This window comes from Onychostoma macrolepis, chromosome 07 (assembly GCF_012432095.1).
Source record: "Onychostoma macrolepis isolate SWU-2019 chromosome 07, ASM1243209v1, whole genome shotgun sequence".
NCBI lineage: Eukaryota > Metazoa > Chordata > Actinopteri > Cypriniformes > Cyprinidae > Onychostoma > Onychostoma macrolepis.
Window position 1 is genome coordinate 5,903,893 of NC_081161.1, and position 27,112 is coordinate 5,931,004.

Below are 27,112 nucleotides of genomic sequence, written 5' to 3' on the forward strand. Positions count from 1 at the left end.
AATTAATACTTACAAAAGATCATAGATAAGAGAACTGAATAATTTGCCTTGGCTTTAATATAAAGGCCACTTATTTGACTTTGGAAATAATATGCTGGCTTTATAATATCACGCTTTGTTTTCTCACACAATATAAATGTTTTGTTTTCTTTATAAAATGAAAATATCTACTTTTATATTTTATGCTAGGTCATCATATTTGGGGGTCTTTGGCATCAGATGCTGTTCTAGAGGGACAGGTCATTGCGACACTCGTTAGAAACCTCTGTAGTGCCAAACTTCACCGCAAATGTACTCCTCGGCTCGGCTGAGCGACCCCTGGCTCACTGAAGAGACTCCCGGAGGAAGTGCCTCGACGCTGCGCTGGGGTGACGTCATCACTGACTGCCACGAGGTGCGCGAGGCGCGGACCGCAGCACGCCGCTTCGAGCGACTCATCCGCCGAAATGACACGTAGCCTAGCGTTAAAAGGTTAAAACACAACTATACTCCACTGACATAACACGAGAGAAAACGCGCACAGTATCAGAAGTTTCTCCGCGAACATAGCTTGTGATTTATATAGTGAGGTGGCTGGAGCCTCTTGTTATATGTGACCCTGGAGCACAAAACCAGTCATAAGTAGCACAGCAGGTTATATTTGTAGCAATAGCCAACAATGCATTGTATGGGTCAAAATGATCGATTTTTCTTTTAAGCCAAAAATCAGTAGGATATTAAGTAAAGATCATGTTCCATGTTACCTACTTATTTTTTTGATTAGCAATAGGCCTATGCATTGCTAAGAACTTCATTTGGACAACTTTAAAGGCGATTTTCTCAATATTTTTTTTAACTTCTAATAGTTGTATCTCAGCCAAATGTTGTCCTATCCGAGCAAAGCTTATTTATTCAGCTTTCAGATGATGCATAAATCTCAATTTTTTAAAAAATGACCCTTATGACTGGTTTTGTGCTCCAGGGTCATATATTACTTTATAATAAACCACGTCTATGCAAGTCATTTGACCGCATTTTTTTAACTCATAATCTCTTTTTAATGCATGGACACGGTAATAAATGTTGACGATGCTCACAGCATCATGCACTACTATCTAGAGCAGGTCGCACCTTCTTACATCCGCATTTGAAGTTCTGATCATCAGTCATGTATCCTTCCGCCTGCGGTAGAAGTGCTGAGGCTGGGGCCGCCGCCATTTTGAATGTCTGGTCCGTTCCTCCTTCCGTCGATTGAGAAGATTGCACTTGTTTTCTGGTATCATAACGGCTGGTGAGTGTGAGCTCGTTTTAACCGACTAAACGACTTCGTATGTGACCGTTGAGCTCGGCGCTGTCAAGCCGCTCCGTTTTATTCGCGTTTGCTGGGGTTGACTCCGGGCTGCATTGGAAGTGGAGCGCACAGGCTAATGCTAATGCTAAAGACTGTGCACCGGGACGCTGTCATAAGCTGGGGCGCTAACGGTCGCTAAACTATCACTCGAGCTGTACTTCCACGGGCGGCGTGACACAGCCGGCCGTGAAATCCCAGTTAGGCTGTAGTTTATGAACGTTTCAGTGGGTTTAAAGTAGAGGTGTGTGTTTAATCCTCCGTCAAATCGACGCTCGATTTGAGGCCCGACTAACGTTAGACTCCAGTCAGTTAGCAACGGACACACGCAGCACTTCATTCACCGACATTACGGAGAAATAACAGAGGTATTTATTGCAGTTTAAAGGGCTTAGAAACGAGTATTAATACTCGTGAAGAGAACTGAAATGTACCCGTGTTTTACCTCAGCTTAGTGTCCCCCCATCTCACTGTTTATCACTTAGCTTAGCATTAATGGCTTGACGTTATAGCGCAAGGGGATGGGTCCAGAAACATCGAAACCTTCAACAATCTCTCTTAATGTTTCAGAATAAACAGTCCAGGTGTTTTTTGAGGAAATGTAGTAGTGGTAAAGGTGAAGAATGCGAGGTGTGTGGTGTCACTTGTTGTGTGTTTTAGGCTTGTTTAGTCACCAGGTGGTTTCGAGGGAGATGTTAAATCATTCTTGTTGTTGTACTCTGTATAGTACTCTAACATATATATATTAATGCTGGCTAAAATGTCATGTCTTTACGCCCGTTGGTTTGTGGTGAACATGAATGGCGAGTTGGTATCTCTTCCTTGTGTTTGTGGAGTAAGGTTACAGAAATAAAGGAAGTGGCCGTCTGTAAACGTGTCCCTGTTGTAGTTTGCATGATTCCTGGCTTAGATTTGAATTCTCTGTCCACTCCAAGAGTTTTTTCTTTTCCTGTAAAAGAGTTGTTTTAAAGCTACAACTAACAGTCTTTTTTTCATTTGATAATTCTTTTCGATTAGTTGACTCATCTAACAATTTCTTATAATTAATATATGTGACCCTGGACCACAAAACCAGTCATAAGTAGCACAGATTATATTTGTTGCAATAGCCAAAATTACATTTTATGGGTCAATTTTTATTTTATGCCAAAAATCATTAGGATATTAAGTAAAGATCATGTTCCATGAAGATATTTTGTAAATGTCCTACTGTAAATATATTAAAATGTAATTTTGATTGGTAATATACATTGCTAAGAACTTCATTTGGACAACTTTAAAGGCGATTTTCTCAATATTTAGATTTTTTTGCACCCTCAGATTCCAGATTTTCAAATAGTTATATCTCACCCAAATGTTGTCCTATCCTAACCAAAGATGATGTCCATAACACCAGTAAGTTTTGCCACTATTGACAGCGTGTTATTAAATAAATGAGGCCAATCGACGCATACGTTTATCAGTAAGAAATCTTAAATAACTTCTTTAAATGCTTTGTAACTTTACATGCAGAACGCACCCACGGCAGCTCCAGTAGCTCTTCAGGTGAGCACAGCTCATTTCTCCATCGTACATCAGCCCTAAATGATTTTTTATGGCCACACTTCCTTAGTATCTTGTGTCTATGAACTTTTGCTCTTAAACGTCCCACTATATGATGAAATTCTCAGTTATAATGTTGACAGGTCATTTTTTTCTTTACTGTGAGTGATGGACACTGTGAGGCAAGTCGTTTTAACAGTTCTCGTGTTAGCACTTCTCCAATGATGTTTTGACTGTGTCATCGTCTATTTTGTGCACACAATGTGGATGAGCTACAACAGGTAAACATCAGCAGTGTGGACGCACTTCACTTTGACCAAATATTATGCTAGAGTAGCAATATGTAAAATTAGTTTGGCTGAAATATCGTGAGGCAACTGGTTCACTGTGACTGAGAACATAGTGTTCAGTTTCTCAAACTGAATTACCATAGATTAATCATTACTGTGAGTAATAAGGTAAGAAGTTTTAGTTATTTGTAAGTAGTTAGCATTTAAAATGCATCGGCATAGGCCTATATCCTGTCCTCTGATCTCATTTGGTGAGATGTTTTTTGTTTAGTTTGTACCATTAGTTAATGAAACTTGTTCTCCAGGTCATCTCCTTGAGGTGGTTGTCTTCTGCTATAGTTGCTAAGCACAGCTTCCATGAGATCAGATGTGACTCTCTGGAGGCAGGTGTGAGAGAAATCCTCGCTATGTGAGATCATGATATTTTCTTTCAAGAACTGAATGTAACTCTCTCGGGCCCACAGTTTAAATTTAGAAAAACTGTTTAGTTTTCAATTATCGTAACCTAGCACAATATTAGTGCTTATTTACATACACCTTTAGTGATTTGATTATCATGTTACTGTCCCAGATATGGTAAAATATTATTGTACAACAGCCACTTTTGTGGTTTTAGTCCATTCTTGTGTTATTTAGCTAAAAAGATTCAATTGTAGAGTCAGATTGTATCAGCAAACTCTTCTTTTAAACCGTCAATAAAGCAGAATAGCTTCCTCAGTGCAACAGATCTCCTTACATCACCTGTTTACCAGAATCTCCCCGAAGTTTGCAGTTATATGCCTTTGGCAGGAGACCCTCTTTGCAACAATGCTCTTATTATCTGGGCATGAGAGGTATGGTCACGTAAAGCTGACCTTGGAGGAACTATTCTTTTTAAACTATAAAGCTACCCCACCTAAGGTCACCTTAATCCCTCTATTGTACCTCTTCTGTCTTCTAAGCAGTGAGCTATAAGTGGAAGAGCGTGTGTATGAAAAGCAGTCCTGCTTCTTTCTGAACGTTGTAGTTGAATATCATGCTTCCTTTCACTGTCAAGGTGGATCATGCAGCTTTGTGTGATTCAATGGCTAGGTGTGTGTAGCCATGTTTTCTTAATGTTGTAAAGGGGTGTTCCTCATTCATGCATCTGTAAAGGTTATGGCAGTACTGATGTCTCGGTATTGGATGCTGAATCACAATCTGTCATGAAGCTGATGATCTGCTTATACACGGCCATGATTCACAGTATTTGGATGCCAGCTCGTTGTATGTGGAAAACCCATCTCATGTTTCTCTTTCTTGAACACAGACTGCCATTACATTTTAAAACCAGGGAGAGTAGCTCAGTGGCAGGAGCCATACCGGGAATAGGAAGCACTTTCTTGTCTCGCACTTGTTCCCTTGATTGAGCCGTCTAAACAGCATCATATCCAGGAGTAGGCCTAAATTTAATCTTCTCTGTGCTGTGGAAACTACGTATAGAGGATAGTAGGGCTTGTGGGAGGAAAAATGCAGCCAATTTAATGTAGCTCTATAGTTCTGCAATACCAGGCAGGCATATTTTGATAAGAGTCCCACTCTTAAACTTTCGGATGGGTTGTTCTACCACATTTATCTTCATAGCTTTGCAGTACACTTTTTATCCAAAGCAGCACTAATTATTTGGGAAGTCCACCAGGAACGGTATGTCCTTATGTGCTGTTAAGCGTACAAAGCAGTAGGGTTTTCTGAGTAACTCTGAAGTTGTGAGATTTCGTACTGCGGTATCAATCTACTACATTGCCTTAGTGTTAGTGCACCCAAAACTAAAGAAATGCAGTCATTTACTCACCCTCATGTTGTTTCAGGTTTGTTTGCATTTTGTCTGTGAGAAATAAGAGATTTTGAAGAAGGTTTTGGACCCCGTTGACTTTCATTGTGTTGACAAAGAAAATAATTAGATGTTTTCAAAATCTTTTGTGCTCCTCATCTATTCAGGTTTGAAACTGCATGAGGGCAAGTTGATTTATAAAAAAAAAAAAAAAATTTGGGGTGACCTATAGCTTGATTAATCATCTTGACTGTGTCAAATCACTACCTGTGTTATACAATGGGTAGTTCTGGTCCAGATTTCTTGTTGGTAAATGCAACGTACCAGCAGAACAACACCCTTTAGCTGTGACTATTTTTAACAGCATAGCAAATAGGGCTGGGTTTTGACAAATTTCACTATTCGATTCTCATTCACAAGCTTGTGATTCGATTACCGTTTCGATACCGATTATTTTGGATATATATCAGGTACAGTACATTTTCTCAAGGAAAAAAAATCTCTCAAATAATGCTGTAAAGTATACATTAGTCAGTTGGTACTACATTACTATAATATTGAAGGTTAAAATTGACTAATTAGTTAAAATTACACTTAATGAAGTTTAAAAAAAAATTGTTACAATTAGCCTACATAAGATTTCTACTTCAATTAGTTTTTTTGAAATATAAACAATGTTGGCAGTCATAACTTGATGGATTTATTTTAACATAAATTAAACATTGAAGAAAAGTAAATGAATGTTATATGATGCATATATTTAGCAAAATGCCCCTCTACAGTTTATTTTTCTTTTATCTGACTAATGTGTTTATGATCACCGAATATGTTTTTCTGAGGTAACTGTGACGTTACGTGACATTGTTTAGAAGTTGTTATATTGGCGTCTTTGCATGATACGGATTGTAAAGTTGTACTCTTTCTTTTAACTTGCCTTCGGATGTTTAATCATGTTTATTTTGTGCTGAAGCTGGTATTAATGTGGAGGAGATCAGTTCACGTGCGCCTCGCGCTGCAGCATCTGCTGAACTGAGGCACTCCACATTAAACGGCGCCAAAACAGTATTTATTGTTAGAATACTGCAATACAATGAACAGAATTTGAAATCTAAGACTTTTTCATATTAAAAGTACCAAAGCACAATGCTTATTGCGACAAATTGGATGGGAAGTGCCCTTCAACGTTCCTTCCATTAACTGAAAACAGACTAGACTAATCAATACTTGGGATTTAAGAATCGATATCGTTCAGTAAAAATGAGAATCGATTAATATCGAGATATCAGTATTTTTTTTTACCCAGCCCTAATAGCAAACCTGTCCAATGGACTTTGCTTGCATAATTTAATGTCTTACAAAATCGTAAATCGATTTTAATTTTTTTTTATTTGGCTAAGCAAATGATGTACCAATAATGACTCTGCAATTTTTGCTTTTCTTTTTTGATTGTGATAGTATGAAGAGATCCCCCCCCCCCCCAACCAGAAGTTATAAGAACACTCTTGTTTGCAGCTTAAGTTAAGCCAGGGCTGCTAATTGCCCTTAGCCTGCATGTCATCTGCATGGAGAGGTTTGTTAATGCTAACATATTGCCAAGTAAGCTGAAGTGGCACTTAGAAATGAAGTATCCTTTCCTCAAAGAAAGAAGACTTGGCTTTCGTCGAAATGGCAGAAGACCAAGAACTGTGTGAAGGCATCTGACACAATACAAGAGGCTAGTTACTTATTGCTGGAGCTTATTGAAGTGGAAAAAGTGTTCGAGCCGAGACGCTGGTTTGATTGTGTTGTTTTGTGCATGTCAAAAAAAAAAGCAGTTGTTCTGAACCTTTTTGGGTTTATTTGCTTCCCACATTTATACAGTTTTGTGACTGTAATATTTAATACATGGCGGTCAGTGCTCATTTTAACAGACTCCAAGTTCTTTGTCAGCCAGTCGTTGCTTCAAATTTGAGATCCTTTTTCTAATGCTGATATGTATGCAGATTTTATGACCTCGTATTAAAATGTAATATTTGTACTTTGAAAGAGAAAAAAAAAACTTCACACAAAAGTGCCAGTCAGAATTTACTAGTGAAGACAAAGGTGTTTAAAAATGGGATAATTATATATACTTTCATATCAGTTTTAAGCAACAATATTGATGTTAAAAGTCTATGGAATATGCCCATTTATTATAGTTTTTGAAAACGAATCATTCTGATGTATTTTATACAATCTGTACTCTATCTATCTATCTATCTATCTATCTATCTATCTATCTATCTATATATATATATATTTATTTATTTATTTATTTATTTTACAAACTGGTTTTTACAAACCGTAAAATGTTGTTATTAATGATAGCAAAAATATCACTTTAACTGTCCTTTCTTTGAATTTCTCTTTTTAAAACCATGAATGTTTTTCGTAAAACTGTGAACTTGACATAAAAGCCACTGCATGTTTTATACCATGGAATAACACTTTGCTTTTATCACTACATGCTTAATTGGACAATGACTTTGCATATTTGTCATTAAACACTCTTCTTTGCACTATCTATCCATTTGCGACCATAACTTTTGTTGTTCTGCTGGTAGATGCTGAGAATGTCTTTGTTTAGCAAGTAATTACTGTAGTTCCTTTCTGGTTCGAGCAGCTTAATTAGGTGCTGCATGCTAACAGATTTAAAGTGCGGGGCTCCTCTGTGATGGAGAGCCAAAAGCAGCTCTCGTCTCTGCATGGAGGAAGGGAGGAATATTAACTTTGTGTTGCGTCTTGGCTCTGTATGCATGTGTGTGTGAGATGGATCTCCTGGTGTGATTAATGTGTGTTCTCAGAGCAGTAAACCACTTGTAGTGCTCCGTCTTTACAGTGCCACTGATTACTTGCTTTTGCAGCTTACATTTAATTACAAGGTGACCTCACACTATCCATACACTCCATCACTGCATTGTGACGAGCTGCTCTTTGTGTGGGGTGAAAGTACTGTAATGTTTGAACTTGAATGCCATGTCCATTCAACTTCAGTCTGCAGGATGAGTCATGTCCTGTTCAGTCTGTTTATATGCTCCACGTTCATATATTTAACTGCTCTTTTTGCCGCAAAGCTGTCCCTACACATCCTACGACACCTTCCTACAATATTCCAGAGAGGGTTTTTGATAGATGAGCCTTCTCTTTCTATTAGCAGCCCCATTTCACTCTTTCCATGCTAATAACCATCTAATTCTCACTGTTTATGAGCTGAAGATCAGTTTTCTCCTGTGTGGCAGGTGTTAGTTTGACCTCTACTTTCTGTGCTCTCTTTACCTGTATATCTGCATCGTTATTTGCCTTCATTTCGGATGCTAATATATGTTTATTGGGTTTCTCTTTTGATTAGATGTCAGGTATAATTTTTGGAAAGCAAAAGATAACCAAATTAACTTCCAATACCTTGAAGCTTTATTGCACAAAACCTACTGTGAAGTCAAAGTTTCTTTCAAGTGCCCTTTTCTGTTTTGGTTGCTCCAGATGTTTGTGTTAGAACTGGATTCAAGAAATAGGTAGAAATAGGCTCACGCAGCTGGGCATAAATAGGCAGTCATGTAATCTTACCACTTCGTATGTGCTCACTTTTAATTTTTAATCAGCCTCCTGTGGATTGAAACCTGATTCTGTTGAAGGAATGGAATTTCACAGGTGATTCCACCTGCTTGTCACATTGGCTGATAGAGCTGATTATGGCCATACTCTGATGTCTGCCTTTTCCAGACTGACTGTCCCCATAGAAAAGATCGCCACATGTGCTAGTCAATTATGAGATGCTCTGCGTCCTTTGGGATTCTTAGAGCTCTACAGAACGACTGATCAAGAGAGCGCTCTGGGGTGTTGTGCTTAATTCATCTCTCAGAGCAAGAACGATTTCCCTATTTACATCATTAACATGGCAATGCTTCATTTAGATTTGACAACTGGTTGCTGTTATGGACTGTAAAACCTCATTTATTAGTTAATGTCATGAGAAAAGCATGCTTTATATAAACAGATATCATTCATTAAGCTTGATGTCTAAAATGGTCTGAAAAGATTTTCTTTTTTTTTTTAATTGAATGTGGGATGTACAAAACTGCATATTTTAAAAATCAACTAGTGTTGCTTGAATGTCTAGTAGTCAAGTTAAGGACAGCCTGTATAATTAGGCAGGTTTCAGATTCATATGTCCCTATTTGGATGCATTTCTTAGGGAGCGTTTATATAAGACCAGCTTAACCCAGTGAACTATAGATGCATTTTTAAAATTATGCTGTTAACTGGAAAACGTTTTAAAAACAAAGCACTTGTGGTGAGATGGACCCCAAAAAAAAAGTGAGATGCAACACAATGAAAGTTGGTGGATGTAGATGTGGTGCTTTTAAAAAGGATTTAAAGGTGCAAAGAGGTTTAGTGTGAAAACTATTGCATCCTGTCAACATCTTAAACATACATTATACATTAATATCCAGGGTTTTTCCTGCATTGAAAATATTTTGGCGGCCGCCAAAATGACTTTTTGTCCCTCCAAAGCCTTATTTGATCAGTTGATGTAATTTATGAGTGATGTAAATGACTGCTGCGCTTATGATAGTGTGCACGTAAACTGAGGGGGAGAGAGAGCAGAGAGCCCCTCAATGCACACACTCTGTCTAACAGTCTTTCCTCTCCCTCCCTCAAAATCAACTGACCTGACGGTAAAAGGTGGGAAGACCGAATCCATGTTTCATGTGACGCATTCAGAAATGTACTTTATTTTATTTTTTTTACTTGAATTAATTACCGGTGGTGTGAGTTGTGCTAAAACGTGTCTCCTTATCTTTTCTGACGTTCCGCACATGCAACTAACATAAAACACACTTTCAATAAAAGAAGCATTTTCCGTGTTGACACAAATCCTTTGCGATGCCCTAACAACCGGGATTAGCAATGCATTCACGTCTGCTAATGTCCGATTTACGACATGACTTATTTTAATGAATGGTTAAAACAACTGATCTGTCCAACACTCCCCTCACAAGATGTCACTGTCTGAATCGGTGAATAACAATAACAAATCATTTGCTCAGAACACCTCAGATATGAGATTGTAAGTGTGATTTAGTCTTAAGATTTAACCTTAATAATGATAAAAGATTTAGCCTTAATCCACAGTAATTTCTGATATATGACAGTGTAGTAAATTACCTATAAAATGAGGTGAAACCAGCACAGAGCAATTTGTTAGCTTCCTGCTAATTTAATTCAGATATGTGGTAGAAAATTAGACTATTAGTTAAAATAATAAGCGACAATCATAAACTGTTTCTTTGCATTTATTTTAGTTATGGCCAGTATTGGGCTCGCAGATCATGTGTGTAGGGTACTATTTACTGTGTGTGGATGACTGTCAGCCACCACCGAAGACCTTTTTTGACCCAGGAAAAACCCTGATATCATATTAATATATAACACATACTAGGGCTGGGAAATATTGTGTTGTATAATTTGTCTAACAACGATGAAGCTCTGAACATTTTTAGTCGATATAAATTAGTCTAACAGCGTATCACACAGCAGAAAACAAAACACGGTAACAGCCCAGTCAGTGCATTGCGTTAATATGTGTACATGTTCTGCATATCTCTGTGTGAATGAGTGGCGTAGTTTTGCCTACTTCACGAACTCTGTGTTTTTCATCTCCAGAGCTGCTCTGAAAGTCACTTCACAAGTTTTTTACGGGTTCATTTGGGAAAATCTACCACTTAAAACTGTGAATTTGTTTCATGTTCACTTGATCTCATGTTTCTCTGGCAAATGCAAGCATTGTATAAATCATAATTTGTCTTGGCAGATATATTGGCACTGCTGTGACACTCCACTGGCTGACACTGTGCTTTCATTACAGAGGATGCCAGCTCCGATCAGACTGCGGGAGCTGATCCGGACAATCCGGACAGCTCGAACCCAGGCAGAGGAGCGAGAGATGATCCAGAAAGAGTGTGCTGCCATTAGGTCATCCTTTAGAGAAGAGGACAACACATACCGCTGTAGAAATGTGGCTAAGCTGCTTTATATGCACATGTTGGGCTACCCGGCACACTTTGGCCAGGTGAGAAAACAGTATTTCAGAAATTACAGGAATCTTTAAAAGGGCTGCAGGAAGCGCCCACTTTAAACAGACAGAATTTTGCAGTGTTTGATGGGCAAAATCTCATTTTCAGCTGGAGTGCTTGAAACTGATTGCATCACAGAAGTTCACAGACAAACGGATAGGATACCTGGGAGCCATGCTACTTCTGGACGAGAGGCAGGACGTCCATCTCTTAATGACAAACTGCATCAAGAAGTGAGTGAGCCAGGGATCTCATCTTGTTTCAACACTTCCATGAATCACAGCTAGCTGTGTGATTGGTGGGAGGTTAATGAGACCGTTGTAGGTGGAGAGTGTAAAGTGCAGGTTGATGGGGATCTGCTTCCTGAGTGTGATGGCATCTTAAATTGCTCTTCCTTTGTTCCATTTAGTGTATCTCAAACATCTTACCATTAAAAAAAAGAGGCAAACCAGTGCCCCATGTTGTTGTAATTGTCTCTTGATTTTTCTTGAGGACTCTTACCAAAACTATGACTGAACAGGAAACAATTGTGGTGTCTTAAGCATTGCTTAAATTTGATTGTTTCATGCTCTCAACAGCCAGTAATTCACGACAAATTGTGGTCAGAACAAACCATATTTTATGCATTTTAAGCAACTTGCATTGCATTCAGTATATACATTTTTATCAGTTTGTGCATTCCCTGGGAAATAAACCGATGGCCTTGGTGTTGCTAGCACCATGCTCTACTGTTTGAACTACAGGAATGTTGCATGTAAATGACTGGTCGCTTTGCTGTCAGTTTCTTCCTAGATGAATTTGCACTAAAATATAATAGTGTTTGATTGGATGCACAGCCTTTGAAATAAACGAAAGATACAGAAAGCTTCCTCAATTTCTCCATTTTAAAAGTCTTAACTATTGAAATATATTTGATTTTAGCATCCTTTTTCTCCTGCAATCCACCAATTGAGAACCATTGCCTTAAATGATTGTATGCATTGCTGTGCATCCTCATCTAATCTTCTCTCTGCAGTGACTTGAACCACAGTACACAGTATGTGCAAGGACTAGCCTTGTGCACCCTGGGCTGCATGGGCTCATCCGAAATGTGCCGTGACTTGGCTGGAGAAGTGGAGAAACTCCTCAAAACGTCAAACTCCTATCTGAGGAAAAAGGTATTTCACACTCCTTCACAGCTTCATGTCCAGTTGGATGTCGAGCTCTGAATGTGTGAACGGTTTTGACATGAGCTCTTCGCCCTCAGGCAGCACTGTGTGCGGTTCACGTCATCCGCAAAGTCCCGGAGCTGATGGAGATGTTCCTGCCAGCAACAAAAAACCTGCTCAGCGAGAAAAACCATGGTGAGAGCTGCACTCTTTAATCTTTCCCATAGGTCTCAGATATGCAGATGTATCGTTCTTACTAAACAGAACATTTTCATCGTATATGCCTTAACATATTGGAAAAGTTAATGCATGTTAAATAAAAAAATTTAAACTTTGCAATTTCTTGAAGGTTTTTTTTCTAATGTAATGTTCTAAGCAAAACACGTTTTCTTGGAAATAGTTTAAATTGCTTATGGATTCCTTCATATCAAATTAAGCTGAATGTTAAAATGTGAAGTTGATATTCCCATGTAAAATTACTGTTAGTCCCTCGTTAAGCAAACTTTAGCTTTTTTAATATGTTCAGATTTAAGTCAGTCCTTCACATTCAGCAACAACAGGAGAAAATTGGTTTGTTCATTTTCCTAATGGAAACAAACTTGCACATGAGTTATATAATGAAATCTGATAAGGAAATCAGTGTATTGTTCTGTGTTTTCTGCAGGAGTTCTGCACACATCTGTTGTCCTGCTCACTGAAATGTGTGAGCGAAGTCCTGACATGCTCTCTCACTTCAGGAAGGTACGTAGCAAGCGTTCATGCCTTGACCTTCAGCAGTCACCTCTAAAACTGTTTATGCACCACATTAGCCACTCTGAGACAAAAGCACTCTTATCTGTTGCTGATAGCGTTGACAAGACTACTGAAATGAGACTGTAGTCCTTACTGAAATCTGGATGCTTGTCCTGGATTTAGCTGCAGGTGTGTTTATCTCACTGGGAGATGAATACGGGTTCTTCCTCTCTGTATATCTGCTTCTACTCTTCCCACCCCCAGCCTGATCTACTGTGCCAGCACGCCCACCTCTCATGCTCATAACCGTAGCATTATGTTAAGCAATTCTCTGAAAGTGACTTTTTTTCCAATTCCCCCCTAACATCTACTTCATATTTTTTCTGTCATTTGTCTTCGTTACAATTCCTGCATTGTGTTAGAATGAGAAGGTAAGAGGACATTCTGGTTTCATAGCTGGTGCATGCTTAAAGAGAACAAAATTTAAAAAAAAAAGTCTCATCATCATGGTCACTGTAGATGTAGTCCAATTTTTGGTTTTGATGTACTGTTTATTTTGAAATTGTTGTCATTTAAGTGTTTTCTTTTGTTTTTATTCAGGATTATGTAGACATCATATACATTTTCACTTGTCCTGCGTTTACCTTTTAGATTAATTTCTCTTTCATACAGTCACTATTGGGTTGTGGTTTTTCCAATATGTACATTAAAGTGGGGGCACATATGAAATGGAGACTTTTGCCAAATTAATAAGGATTATGTTAATACACATTGAAAAACTGGTAAACAATTACAGTATACACTGGCATGATCTCCATGTCTTAATGTATAGTGAAACCATTCTATTGGAAGATGATCAACTCAGGGTGCCTACGTGTATTGACACTTACTGACCCTTTTTATGTGCTGTCCTGTTTTGAAATCTCTACGACCCTGCTTTAAACTTGCTGATAGTCTTTCATGTCTTCTCCCACTGGTTTTTTTTGTAGCTGGTTCCACAACTTGTACGAATCCTGAAGAACCTGATCATGTCAGGCTACTCCCCTGAGCACGATGTGTCTGGCATCAGTGACCCTTTCCTGCAGGTAAAGACACATCATCTCCTGTCAACGTTGCTGTATTTGAAAGTCCCCTAAGTGATGTTGGCTCTTCTGTTTTGTTATTTAATTAGACACGCCCTCTTTTTCTAAAACCGTTGCTGCAAAGATAACGTTTATTCCAGTTGTAGTTTTGCAGTGGTAGCAAAATTGCACTCTTCCATGACAAACTCAAAATTGCTCTGCGCTTTACTTAAATGATTCATCACATGCTCTCCACTTCCTGCTTCCTTTATATGGACTGATCTATGAATGTGCGAAATGACTGACAGGCAGAAAGTGCCTTTAATTTTTTCATTTGATTGGCTCAACCCCTTTTACCACACTTAGGGTTGTCTCAGAAACATTATTTTAGGACACCATTTTTAATGATATGTCATGAAATAGAGATTTTTCTGAGTGCCATTCCATAAAATAAAATCTCTTACAGCACTATTAATGTTGCAGTCGATGTGAATTCAATTTTGTAATGTACCTCATGTCATTTGTTTGGTCAGATGCAAGAAATAGATTTTTAGAGTGGTCCTTAAGTTTGCAATCCATTGTGCCCATATGAGGTGATATACCTGTTCTTTATACCCTAAATCTGATGAGCTCCTTTTGGCATTTTTAAGGTGCGGATATTGAGGCTACTGAGAATTCTGGGAAAGGGTGACGATGATTCTAGTGAAGCTATGAATGACATTCTTGCACAGGTAAGCAGTCTGATTAGATCCACTTTGTAACCACATAACTTTCCTTTGTACCTTCTAAAGATTTCCCATCAAATTATTTTTAATAGGTTGCAACAAACACAGAGACGAGTAAAAATGTAGGCAATGCTATCCTCTACGAAACTGTTCTTACTATTATGGACATCAAATCAGAGAGTGGACTAAGGGTGAGTGTTACTCAGATTGGGAGTACTGTGTGAGTGGTTCAAAGGTGTGTGCAGAAAGTGGTTGAAAATGCTGTTGTTTATGTTATTACAGGTTTTAGCAATTAACATTCTGGGACGTTTTCTTCTCAACAATGACAAAAACATCAGGTATGTGACTTGACCCGAGTGTGACGTTCATATAGTAGCCAGCGAGAAAGCAGTTTAATGCTGTTCAGTGATGAAGACCTTGAGTGATCCATCGACTGAGTGTTTCAAATGTTGATCTCATTGACTCTGACATCAGCTTTACTGTGGACTGAAATGGCTCATTTCATGTGCTGTCCACTCTAGAATTGATTGTCAAAATTATAGGGCTTTGACGTTATTACTCTCCCTGATCAGATATGTGGCATTGACATCTCTACTGAAGACTGTGCAGACAGACCACAATGCTGTGCAGCGACATCGAAGCACTATCGTGGACTGCTTGAAAGACCTTGATGTGTCCATTAAAAGGTAATTTATGTACAGGCTGTGTATGGATTTATATATCACGTATGGCGTAAGAGGATGTGTCCCACTAGCTATGTTTCCATCCAAAGATGCGAATTTATCTTATGCGCAAAACTGGAATATCGCTTAAAACATTTGCGAATAAAGCACCGTTTCCATCCAACGAGAACAAAATCGTCACTTCCTGATAAACTCGCACTAAATATCTCTAAGAAAACTGGGAGAAGCCACTGAATATAATCATTTTCACATATAATAAACTACTAGCGAGCAGACGAAACGCAATAAATGTGGTCATTGCTTTCAGAGGTGGATGCCTGCTGTTTGGAAACGCAGTCACGTAAGAGTAATTATTCAGAAATACTTTGACAGACTTTCCTCAGGCATCTCAGAATGACCAAAACAACATATAGATGCTGTGAACGAGATTGTTCCGCTGGTTAGTCAAGTTGCAAAATGTCTCATAGTGCAATATCACATGACTTTTTCAATGCGCATGGTGGAATTTATTCAGTAAAGGTGTTTCCATCGTAGTTTATGCGCATTCTTTCTTATCGGATAAAAAGTTTATCCTACTCGAATGTGCGCATACGTTTTTGTTTTTTTATGCGAATTCTTTGAATTTATGACCATCTTGGCTTTTCCATCCAGCAGGGTTTTTTAAATTTTTTATGCAATATTCCAAAATGCACATAAAAATAGGTGGATGTAAACATAGCTACTGATTATGCTTGTCCTTTTCACAGGCGTGCGATGGAGCTGAGCTTTGCCCTGGTTAACGGCAACAACATCCGGGGCATGATGAAAGAGCTTCTGTATTTCCTGGACTCCTGTGACCCTGAGTTCAAAGCGGACTGCGCATCAGGGATCTTCCTGGCTGCTGAGAAGTAAGGCTGTTTTTTGTGAAATCATGCAAATCATGTTGTGCAGAAATCATGCGAGAGGAAGCACCAACGATTTCCATATTCACAGCAGTCATGTTGTACATCCTTGCAGCCCTTTTGAAATCCTGCAGTCTCTTATTAGAGTTAAAAGTGTAAAAGCCTAGTTAAATGAATCCGATCAAATTCAATAAGCAAGCCCTTGAAAAACGAAAGAGCTGTTCAAGTAGAGCAACTCATGGCTGTGTGATGATAAAATGAGTGATCCATCGGCAGAAGCTCATTCTGTTGACACTTTTATATCTGACAGCACTAAAAGGAATTTGGTTAAGAGTGTTTTAAAGAGTTTTACTTCACTTAATGCTTTTTGCCTTGGTGGCTTGGTTTTATATTTTGTAAGCTTTAGACTGTTGGTTTGCACATATATCTAACACTTGTTTATTGCAGGTATGCACCCTCCAAAAGATGGCACATAGACACCATTATGAGGGTTTTGACAACGGTAAGTCTTGCATTCATTGTTTCTCACTAGTAATCTGCTTTACTCCTACCATTAAACTAGATCACAATCACATTCATGATTATTTGAGTTTATCTCGTGATGTAAATTTAAAGTATGCTGAGGAATAGACAATGTTTTGTATCGGTTGCTGATGAACTCTTGATATTAAGTGTACAATGTGAAAAATGATCCTATTATCGCTGACAGCATTTCTTAATCCTAGTCTTGGTGATGTGTGTTTTGAGCTCTGTATGTTATTTAATGCACTTGTTCCACCAAAATGATGTTGCTGCTCACGCTTAAGCCAGTGTTTGGCCAGGGATCTGCAGTCATCTTTCAGTTTGCATTTCTACTAACTTGAGCCAAATGATGACATAACCTGCCCACAAATAAACTTGAGGACATTTTAACATCCACAATTTATTTCAATATAGTTTTGCAGTGTAGCTGTTATTTGTTAGCAGTTTCCTGGTTAAAAGCCAAAGTGTTGTAACAGTGTTGTTTTTTGTTTGTTTGTTTTTTTTTTTGTTGGAAATGCACAAAACCTTTTGGTGGCAAAGTGGTTTAAAATGCCCTTCTGATGTACCTGTTGTCTTGTGTCTGCTTTTGTAGGCAGGAAGTTATGTCCGAGATGACTCTGTGCCCAACCTCATCCAACTCATCACAAATAGTGTAGAGATGCATGCCTACACTGTACAGAGACTCTACAAAGCCCTCCTGGATGACATCTCTCAGGTTAGAGTCATCTTAACACTGTTTTCTCTTCACTGGACTTTAAACTTGTAAACCCAAAGTGCAAAACTTGTCATATGTTAGTTTCAAACAAGAAATGAATCAGCCAAAACTGAAAATTAGCATGTTGTTGTTCCAAACCCATGTGGGCTCCGTTCAAATGCACAAGGAGATGTTTGAAAAGAATGTTCATGCTGCTCTTTTCCATTCACTGTATGAAAGTAAATGCTGACACATGCTGATCTCCAATTTGATGATAATGTCAGAGAACTGTTGAAAAAAGTTCATGCAACTTGTTTGCCTACATTCCAAGTCTTCTGAAGTCATAAAATAGCTTTGTGTGAGCAACAGAGTAGAACATATACTATATTTGGACCCTGAATGCATCAGACCCCATTTAAAGATGGTTTGGAATGACATTTGGATGACTAAATGCTAACAGAATTATGTCTGCGTTAACTAACTCAAACTTTTCTTCCTGTAGCAACCTCTAGTACAGGTGGCATCCTGGTGCATAGGAGAGTATGGAGACCTGTTGGTCTCAGGCCAGTGTGAGGAGGAGGAACCCATCCAGGTAAATGACCTGTATCCCCTTCAAACCACACACACAAACACATTTATTTTAAAGGCAGAACAATTGTATCCGATTTCATCTTTCAGGTTTCTGAAGATGAGGTCCTGGATGTTTTAGAAGGTCTCCTCGTTTCTAACTTGTCCACCCCTGTAACGAGAGGTTATTCCCTGACTGCTATCATGAAGCTGTCCACCCGTTTCAGCAGCCTGAAGTAAGCATGCCTTGCCTGTTCTGAGTCACATGAGGATGTATTTTCTTGAAATGAGCTCGTGTACCCAAACGGATGAGGCCCTGATCTTTCATTTATCTTCATTTGCTCTGCAGTCGAATCAAAAAAGTGGTGTCGATATACGGCAGCAGCATAGATGTGGAGCTGCAGCAGAGAGCTGTGGAATATAATGCACTTTTCAAAAAATATGATCACATGAGGTAAGAGCTCACGTACTGTTCCAGACTCATGTTTGTCACACTTCATTTTAACATTTAATGTTCCCCCTAGGTTCAGTTTATTATCCTCACTCTTTCTTCCTCTTTCCCATGAAGACCTGCATTACTAGAGCGAATGCCTATTATGGAAAAAACAGCCACTAACGGCCCAGCAGAGATTGTCCAGACCAATGGAGAAACAGAATCAACCATACTGGACACAAAACATCTGCCCAACATCACTCAACCAGCCAGTCAGGTGGGTTTTCAAGAGCATGTTTTCTTAATCCAAACCTGTGCACCTTTTAGGCATCTCAATAATCTGATGGTGTATTCAGCCTCTAAATGTAAGTGTTTCCCCCATAGACATTATGCAAAAAACAGGGTGTCAAATACAGTATACATGACGACACATTACTTTGCTAGAAGTACAGTGTGTTCTAAGGATTGTAGTGTCATTTAACAACATACCGATTGATCAGCTGATATAACGTCTTACCCAAATATTTTCATAGACAAAAATTCCCCAAGGTTTGAAAGTTGTCACTTGTGAAAATTATGTAAGTCAGTCTATCCCTCACAGCCTCATTTTCATCAATGTTAAACTCTGTATGGCATCTGACCTTAAAATAAGGTCAATTTCATAATGCCATGGGCGCTACAGGGCCGTCAGATTAGAAAAAAAATAAAAGGCAGAGGACTATAAGCAGGGCAGCTCAAACGCAAGTATTTCAGGCACCAAGAACGCCATTCCTCAAGGTTGAATTGTGTTCCTTGAACAATAGCGGAGTAAATTATTTTCATGGTGATTAGCATGTTATGGGTCAAAGAACATGCGGTCAGAAGGCTGTCAATATGGTGAATGTAGTGTCTGGGAATGCATTTATTCTGCATACCTCATCTAGTCAAATTATGTACTTTTTTTTTTTTGTTTTGTTTTTTTTAATGCTACAGTTTGTCAGTTCGAACACAGTGGTAGTTTAGTTCAGTGAGAGCTCTACTAATGAATCTGATCTGATGAGCTGAATCAGGTGTACTAGGTGAGGGAGACGTCCAAAATGTATGGTGCGTTGGAGTCTGTAATAATAGATTGAGAACCTCTTCTAGAGTAATGAAAAAACCTCTCTGGTGTGGTTGAGCAGATATTTAGCTGTGGTGAAATATTTACTGTATGCTAATGGTCTTTGTTTCCTGTTTTAAAGGCAAATGACTTATTAGACCTACTCGGAGGTAATGATGTGGTACCTGTTATCCAAACAACCGTTCCCACAAAGCCTGCATCAGCTGGAGGAGAACTGCTGGATCTGCTGGGAGACCTTTCTCTGACAGGTCAGCCTGCTGCACACCTCTGCTGCTCTGTAGAAAATTCACATCCTGAAATTCCTGTGTCCCCTTGTTTTGAGCACTGACCAGTTTTACAGTAGCTAAGTTTACATGCACCTAAAAAACCTGTTTATTGATGGCTCAATCGGATTGAAAAGCCTTCATGTAAACTCCTCAGTCGTTCTGATTGAGCTTGATCTGAATGAAATTTTGATCAGATGAGAGCTGAAATATTCTGATCAACAGGATTCTGATCAGATTCAGAAGTACCTTGCGCAAACGCACTGTGCTATGATGCATTTGTTTACTTATGTTTTACAATTTACGAATGCTGCAATTTTTTTGGGGAATACAGGTAATGCACATGCAAACAAATATGTGACCCTGGACCACAAAACCAGTCTTAAGTGTCAATTTTTCGAAATTGAGATTTATACATCATCTGAAAGCTGAATAAATAATCTTTCAATTGATGTATGGTTTGTTAGGAACGGACAATATTTGGCTGAGATACAACTATTTGAACTATTCTTAGCAATGCATATTACTAATCAAAAATGAAGTTTTGATATATTTCTGGTAAGAAATTTCCTAAATATCTTCATGGAACATTTTTTACTTAATATCCTAATGATTTTTGGCATAAAAGAAAAATTGATCATTTTGACCCATACAATGTATTGTTGGCTATTGCTACAAATATACCCCAGCGACTTAAGACTGGTTTTGTGGTCCAGGGTCTCACATGTGAATTGCATTGCAGAGTTTAGAATTCATATAACAACTTTCAGAATCTGAAATTGGATTAGATTTGGTCCAATCGGTGCATGTAAACACACCTACTATTTTAAAAGCATTTCACCCAAAAATAAAAATACTGTTATTTACTTATCCTCATTCCAATCCAAACCTGAATGACTTCTTTTCGCTGGTAATTTAAATTTTTGGGTGAAGCCCTGCTCATACCATTGTGCCTTCTCCCTCCTTAGGTGGTCCGACCCCCACCCCTGCTCCCTCTGTGCCCATGTCCCAGCCCCCTTTCCTTTTGGACGGTCTCACCTCGCAACCCCTCTTCAATGACATTGCAGCGGGTGAGCTTGCATTAAATTTCATCATAGTAGTTAATGAAAAATAGAACAGTGCAATTATCATATCTGTTTCTGTCTTGCAGTTATTCCGCCAATGACGGCGTACAACAAAAACGGTCTGAAAATCGAGTTCACATTTGAGAGGTCCAACCCCAATCCTAATATTGCAGTTATCACCATCCACGCCACCAACTCCACCGAGGCTGACATGACAGAATTCGTGTTCCAGGCTGCAGTACCAAAGGTTTGTTCTTTCCCCTCTAGTAGTACTGTCTACAGAGAACCCTAGTTGGTTAATCTGGCTAATGATTTAAAATGCAAGAATTTTTTTCTCTCTTTACTGATCATTTAAATGCAATGTCCTATATTAGAACTGGTTAAGACCTTTTGGTTACATAATCCATTGCTATTAGAGTATTCCTGCATATGTTTAATAAGAATGTTATGAATAAATGTAGACATGCACATTGTTACTGTGGATATGGAGTATGAAGTGTTTAAACGGCATATCCCAGAATGTTTTTCTAGTATAATATATTCTAAAAACCAGAATATTTGCTTAATCAGGTTCTCACGGGTCCTGATCAAATTTCAGGTCATCAAAAGTCTTAAATATCTAAAATGGTATAATAAAAGTCATTTTAAGAGGTATTAAATTTGGGGATAGAAAAACTGTTATGTTGTAGATTGAAGGTTATAAGAAAGCATATTTTTAATTCCCTCATCTTTTTGAATGAGCAGCTAGAGGCAATAAAACAGACATTTCAGGCGGATTTATAATTAAAGTCCCACATTATGCATTATTATTATTATTATTATTATTATTGTTATTATTTAATTTATTTTTTTGCTGGGTATTACGGGCGTTTTGGTTACCAAAAAATTGCATCTGCCATTTAATTAAGTGGCTTCTCTCTGTGCTGCCCGTCACAGGAATAAAATGCTTATGACATTAACATAATCATGATATTGATTTTACTAACATTGGCACAATAATCTTTTTGTCTGTCTTTGAGCACATTATTATTGTATACTGAAAATCCAGTATCGATGAATCTATTATTGTATAAGAAAAATCCAGTATTGATCCACCTATTATTCATGTCTTGGTGTATTGGCACATAAACCAATTTTAATACAGATGTCTGTATTGAATAAAACATGTCTTAAGTATTTTAAACTTGCTGTTGCCCTGTTTTGAAGTTGAGTGTTTTACAGCCTGTTTAAGTAAAGGAATCTGAGATGTAATTTATTTTAAGATGGAATGAGTTTGTTTGCACCGATAGCCTCATGGTTAGTGTGCCAACGCATATAGCGTAACTGTGCTCACGGCGACCCGAGTTCGATTGCTGTCTCTAAAGCCTTTGCTGATCCTGCCCCCCTCCCCTCTGTCCACCTCTGTCTGCTCTCTACTGTCCTATCAAATAAAGAATTTTATTAACTCTGGGATCAGGTTAATGCATTCATGTGATGCATACACAATCAGAATGACCAAATTCCTTTTTAATATTGGAATATTCATGTGCATGCAAATTATAGCATCATTTCTGCTCCAGTCGAATGATTAATCATTTGTTTGTGTTTTTAGACATTCCAGCTGCAGCTTCTGTCCCCCAGCAGTAATGTAGTTCCAGCACTCAACCAGGGAAGTGTCACGCAGGTCATCAGGGTTCTCAACCCACAGAAGGTAAGCTGTTACTGTGAGCCCAGGCAACACTCAGCTTCCTATCGCAGTAGATCTTCAGAGATCAGACCATTCATCCTGAAACACCTTCAGAAGTCTGATGAGTGTTTGAGCTGAGCGAAGCTGAATATTGTTACTCTGAAGTTGAAGTCAATGCCAGCCATTATGGATCTTGGTTTAAAATTAGAAGTAAATGTCACATCTCGGTGATTTTGATGGTTTAAGCTGAAGGTGGCGTCTCACTAGCTGAGTCCAAATCAACTCAGTGAAGGGTCTCGCACCTACCGTTTTTCAGAAATCTCTCCCTCAGTTAGACTTTTTCTCAGATTCCATGTCATGACTTAACAAAAGATGAGGTGCACTCTGCAAACAATCGAAATTGAATTAGGACTCAATTCATGGAGTTACTTTAATCGTCACTTCGAGACTGTCATTTAAGTATAGGAGAATCCTAGAAAACCACTTGGCTATACAACCAAAAGCATTTGCAATACATGGTTTTGCATTTACAGAGGAAAAGTTTGGATCAAATCAGAGCAGGACAATTGTTTTCAGCATAAGAAGCTCACTGGTCACAGCCAAGAGCATGAGAGATTTTCCTAGTGGCTGAACTGAACTTGTCGGCAAAGCTCCCTCTGATTGTCCAACAGCAATGTAAATAAAGTTTACTACTGAAAATCAGCTAGCGAGCTGCTGGCCTTTTAGGGTTTAAAATCAAATGCATGAGGACAATCCTAAGCTGATTAGACTGGTTTTGCTCTGAAGTTGAAGCTTGTCTGAGGGCTGCACGATTAATTGAAAAAAAAAATAATAATTGCAATATGGCTTAGTGCAAATATTGCAAATGCTTGATTTAAATATATGCACTGCGTGAATGAATTCAGATAACCATAAATTGTCATTTAGTGTTACATTGTTAATAATAATAATAACAACAATAATAAATTATAATTGTTGTTATTATTAAATACTCAAATATATTACAATTTATTTTTGCGTTTTATATATGCATGTGTGTGTGTATATATATATATATATATATATATATATATATATATATATATATATATATATATATATATATATATATATATATTATTATTAATGTAATTATTAATATTAATGTAATTTTTTTTTTTTTTTTGCCAAATTGTGCAGCCCTGCAAAAACGCACGGCAAACCTTGCACATTTTAAATCAGAGAATTGTTATCCACCCCAAGTTATGTAGCCCTAGTTTGCCACCAGTAATGCTTACATTTTATAGCAATTAACGACTCAATTTTATGGAGAAACATCTTAACACATACTTTTTAAGAAATTTTGTCTCAAGCATTGTACCTGACCACCTCTTTTATTACAGCAACAGTTGCGAATGCGGATCAAGCTGACATACACTCACAAAGGCTCTCCTGTACAAGACCTGGCCGAGGTCAACAATTTCCCCCCTCAGTCCTGGCAGTGATTTGCTACCCTTCTCAATCTTAAAGACCCCCAGCAAGGGAACTATGGGAAAGATGTCCCCTCCCCATTCCCAAATGATCCCCCGTGACATCACCACAGATCGCTGCCCTGGGGTTGCATGGGAAGCAGTGGAATCTTCCTGACACAGTCAAGAGTTGATGGTATGAAGACTGATGATGATGACGATTACAGTGACAATGATGAAGAAAAATCACAAATATCTCAATGCATATCTTTTCGTTTGTTTCTTTGCCCGTCTGTCTTTCTCTCTGCTTCGGGGTTAGTGCAAAATGTCCATACTCACACTTGCACTTAGTGTTGTGCACTCTCACTTAATCTGTCACTGTAGTGCACTCCCACACTCCGGCTCACCTTGCCGCCCAGGGCCCATACATGGGGGAAACATCACTCGTGGCCACTATACAAAGGAGCTGCTTGTTTGGTTCGTCTGTTTTGTTTGATTTTGTCCATGTTTTTAATCTTGTTAATGGGTTTGGTGTATTTTAAGAAAAGAAAAAAAACAACAACAACATACTGAATTAATTGCAAAGTCTGAACATTTGCACCTTAAGCATTTCAGAATCAAGAGGAAAATGGGTTGTGACGGCGCCTTAAATTATCGTTGTACATGGCATTTCTTAATTTTCGTGTAAGGTTGATCTAATGTCCTGTAATAAAGTATACCAGATGAATGCTCCGGTTACAAGCTATGTTGTGGCTACACTGTATTTCACATGAAACCGTTGTCTGTCAGCAGTAATGTACACACTAACAGATCTGTCCAGAAGTGCTTGACCTTCATCACATGTATTATCACGAATAGGCAAGTTCATACAGCTCATACCTTGATTCTTGATTTCTTATTTTTAAGCAGGACAGCATCTAAATGTCATTGACAATGAAACTGGAGCGTGTCTTTTTGAGGTGACTGAGAGAGTGTGTTGTTTGTTACTGTTGGCGCGGATTACATCACCCAATAGTTTTGCATCGTCAAAGCTGGACACTTTTCCCCAAAACGCTTAATTTGGCATATAGCTTTTTTGTTTGCCTCTACTCATCACAGATGGTGTGTTCTTGTATTGTTTTTTTTTTAATCTTAAAATACATTTATATAGATTGAAAATAGCCTACACTAAAGAAGTTTGATTTTTAGCGCAATCCTTAAGGATTGGAATCTATTAAAAATGTAATGTAGTTAAAGAGCGTGATCTTGAAATTCAAATTGATTTCTCACTAAATTAACACAACTAGAGGCCCAGCGATGTATAATGAGGTTATGGTCAGCGTATAGATGCTGTAAATATAGACTATGAATATAAGGCCTTCATGAATGTAGTTATATGCACTGAATGGACTTTTTTTCTTTTGTTTGACTTTCTGCAGTGATTTGAAGTACGGAAATATTGCCTGAACTAAAGCAATGTGCCTTTGTCATAACCAGTTAAAAAGAAAACCCTGAGAGATGAGCGGTTATCGTTATAGGAAGAGCAAGAACGTGATGTCTGAAGAGTAGAGGACCTTTTTGTTTTGCTGTCATTTCACTCGAGTTCTCGTTCAGAGGGCGTACTGTCGGTGTGCGTTAGTCTCTCTTCTTGCAGCTTCCAAAGGCAGTTCGCAACATTAACCTGAATATACCTCACATTGTCGTCTTGTTTTGTCTTTGTTGGCTCGGAAGAGCACTATGATTGTTTCATCAAGTCATGGAAATGCTCACTTCGTGTCCGTACCCTCACGTCATCTCTCGCTGCTCTGTTTCCTTCATCACTTTGCGTAATTACATTGGCTATGCCGCACTGAAGTCTGGTGACCAAATCAAGAGATGTTCTTTGGGCTTGGAAATTTTTTTTTTAGCAATGTTATGTATATGGAGAAAAAAAAAAAAAAGACTTCTCATTCTTTTGGCCTCTTTGTCTTTTGTTGCGATTTCTTTCGATTTCTTGGCTTTTTCTGTACATACGGAGGGCTTTTAAGATGCATCAGCTGTTTCTTTTCATCCCTTTTTAAGATCCTGTTTTCTAAGAGTTCCTTCCAGTACTGCACAGTGTATAATGTTTGAAGCTCTCCCTCAGAAAATAGTCTAATTTAACAACTTACCTGTTTGATTGATTGTTTATTGGAAAGAAAATGTACTATGTGCTGCCTGTATATTGTATATAATTGTAAAACGCATCAAACGGATCAAATCAAATAAAAATCCCATTTGAAGACCCATGACGTTCAGTTAAGGGTGTAATGTGCACATGATCTTGAGTTGGCTTTGTTTTGATTAGATGTGCGGTGGATCGCAGTCATGTACTACTGAAAGAATGAAATGCTGCATATGGACACAGATATAACTTCTCCTTTCAATTTGATGGCCTGCAGCTGATTTTTTTTTTTTCTTGCCTAATGTACCTCCCAGTTTTATATAATGCAATTTAAAGGGATAGTTCACCCCTAAAAAAAAATAAAACTGTCATTTACTCGCCCTCATGCCACTTCAAACCTATATAAATGACTTTCTTCTGTGGAACACAAAAGAATATATTTTGAAGAATGTGTCAACTGTCCAAATCAAGACTAGACTCCATTGATTTTCATTATATGGCGACGTTTTTTAGTTTCATCATCATTTGTGTTCCACAGAAGAAAGTCGTACAGGTTTGAAGTGACATGAGCTATGCTCTTAAAAATAAAGGTGCTTCAAGATGCCATTTTTGTCTAAATGGTTCCATAAAGAACCTTTAACATCTGAAGAACCTTTCCGTTTCACAAAAGGTTGTTTGTGGCGAAAGAAGGTTCTTAAGATTATAAGAAGATAAGAAAGAGATGATTCTTTGAAGAACCTTTGACTGAATGGTTCTTCTATGGCATCGGTATTTTTAAGAGTGTATCTTCAGACCTCTTTATAGTAACATTGCTACATTGAGGAAAGCTTAAAAACCAAAGTTTATAGTTACAGTTTTCCCCAAAACCATCTTTGCTGATACTTCCATGCAGTTTAGGCTCATGCATATTCCTAAACGGTCTCTTTTTTTTTTTTTTTTGAAGCACGTGGAGTTGAGGCACAAC

General features: G+C 38.2%; 1 protein-coding gene across 3 annotated transcripts; it reads left to right on the forward strand.

Annotated features, from left to right (window-relative positions):
- The first annotated feature begins 354 nt into the window (after positions 1 to 354).
- On the forward strand, positions 355 to 26,305 carry ap1g1 (adaptor related protein complex 1 subunit gamma 1). Of its 3 annotated transcripts, none has more exons than XM_058781807.1 (23): positions 355 to 471; positions 10,833 to 11,036; positions 11,149 to 11,273; positions 12,056 to 12,197; positions 12,287 to 12,383; positions 12,853 to 12,929; positions 13,910 to 14,005; positions 14,632 to 14,712; positions 14,799 to 14,897; positions 14,989 to 15,044; positions 15,279 to 15,392; positions 16,136 to 16,276; positions 16,718 to 16,772; positions 17,385 to 17,507; positions 17,989 to 18,078; positions 18,165 to 18,289; positions 18,403 to 18,507; positions 18,622 to 18,763; positions 19,707 to 19,833; positions 20,817 to 20,918; positions 20,999 to 21,159; positions 22,504 to 22,602; positions 23,961 to 26,305. In XM_058781807.1, exons 2-23 carry the CDS (start codon positions 10,836 to 10,838, stop codon positions 24,060 to 24,062), a joined length of 2,460 nt encoding a protein of 819 aa, XP_058637790.1. In that variant the 5' UTR covers positions 355 to 471; positions 10,833 to 10,835; the 3' UTR covers positions 24,063 to 26,305. The 3 variants fall into 3 exon arrangements, with proteins under 3 accessions (XP_058637790.1, XP_058637788.1, XP_058637789.1); XM_058781805.1 differs by lacking the exon at positions 355 to 471 and adding an exon at positions 1,112 to 1,270; XM_058781806.1 differs by lacking the exon at positions 355 to 471 and adding an exon at positions 1,301 to 1,695.
- The last annotated feature ends 807 nt before the right edge of the window (positions 26,306 to 27,112 follow it).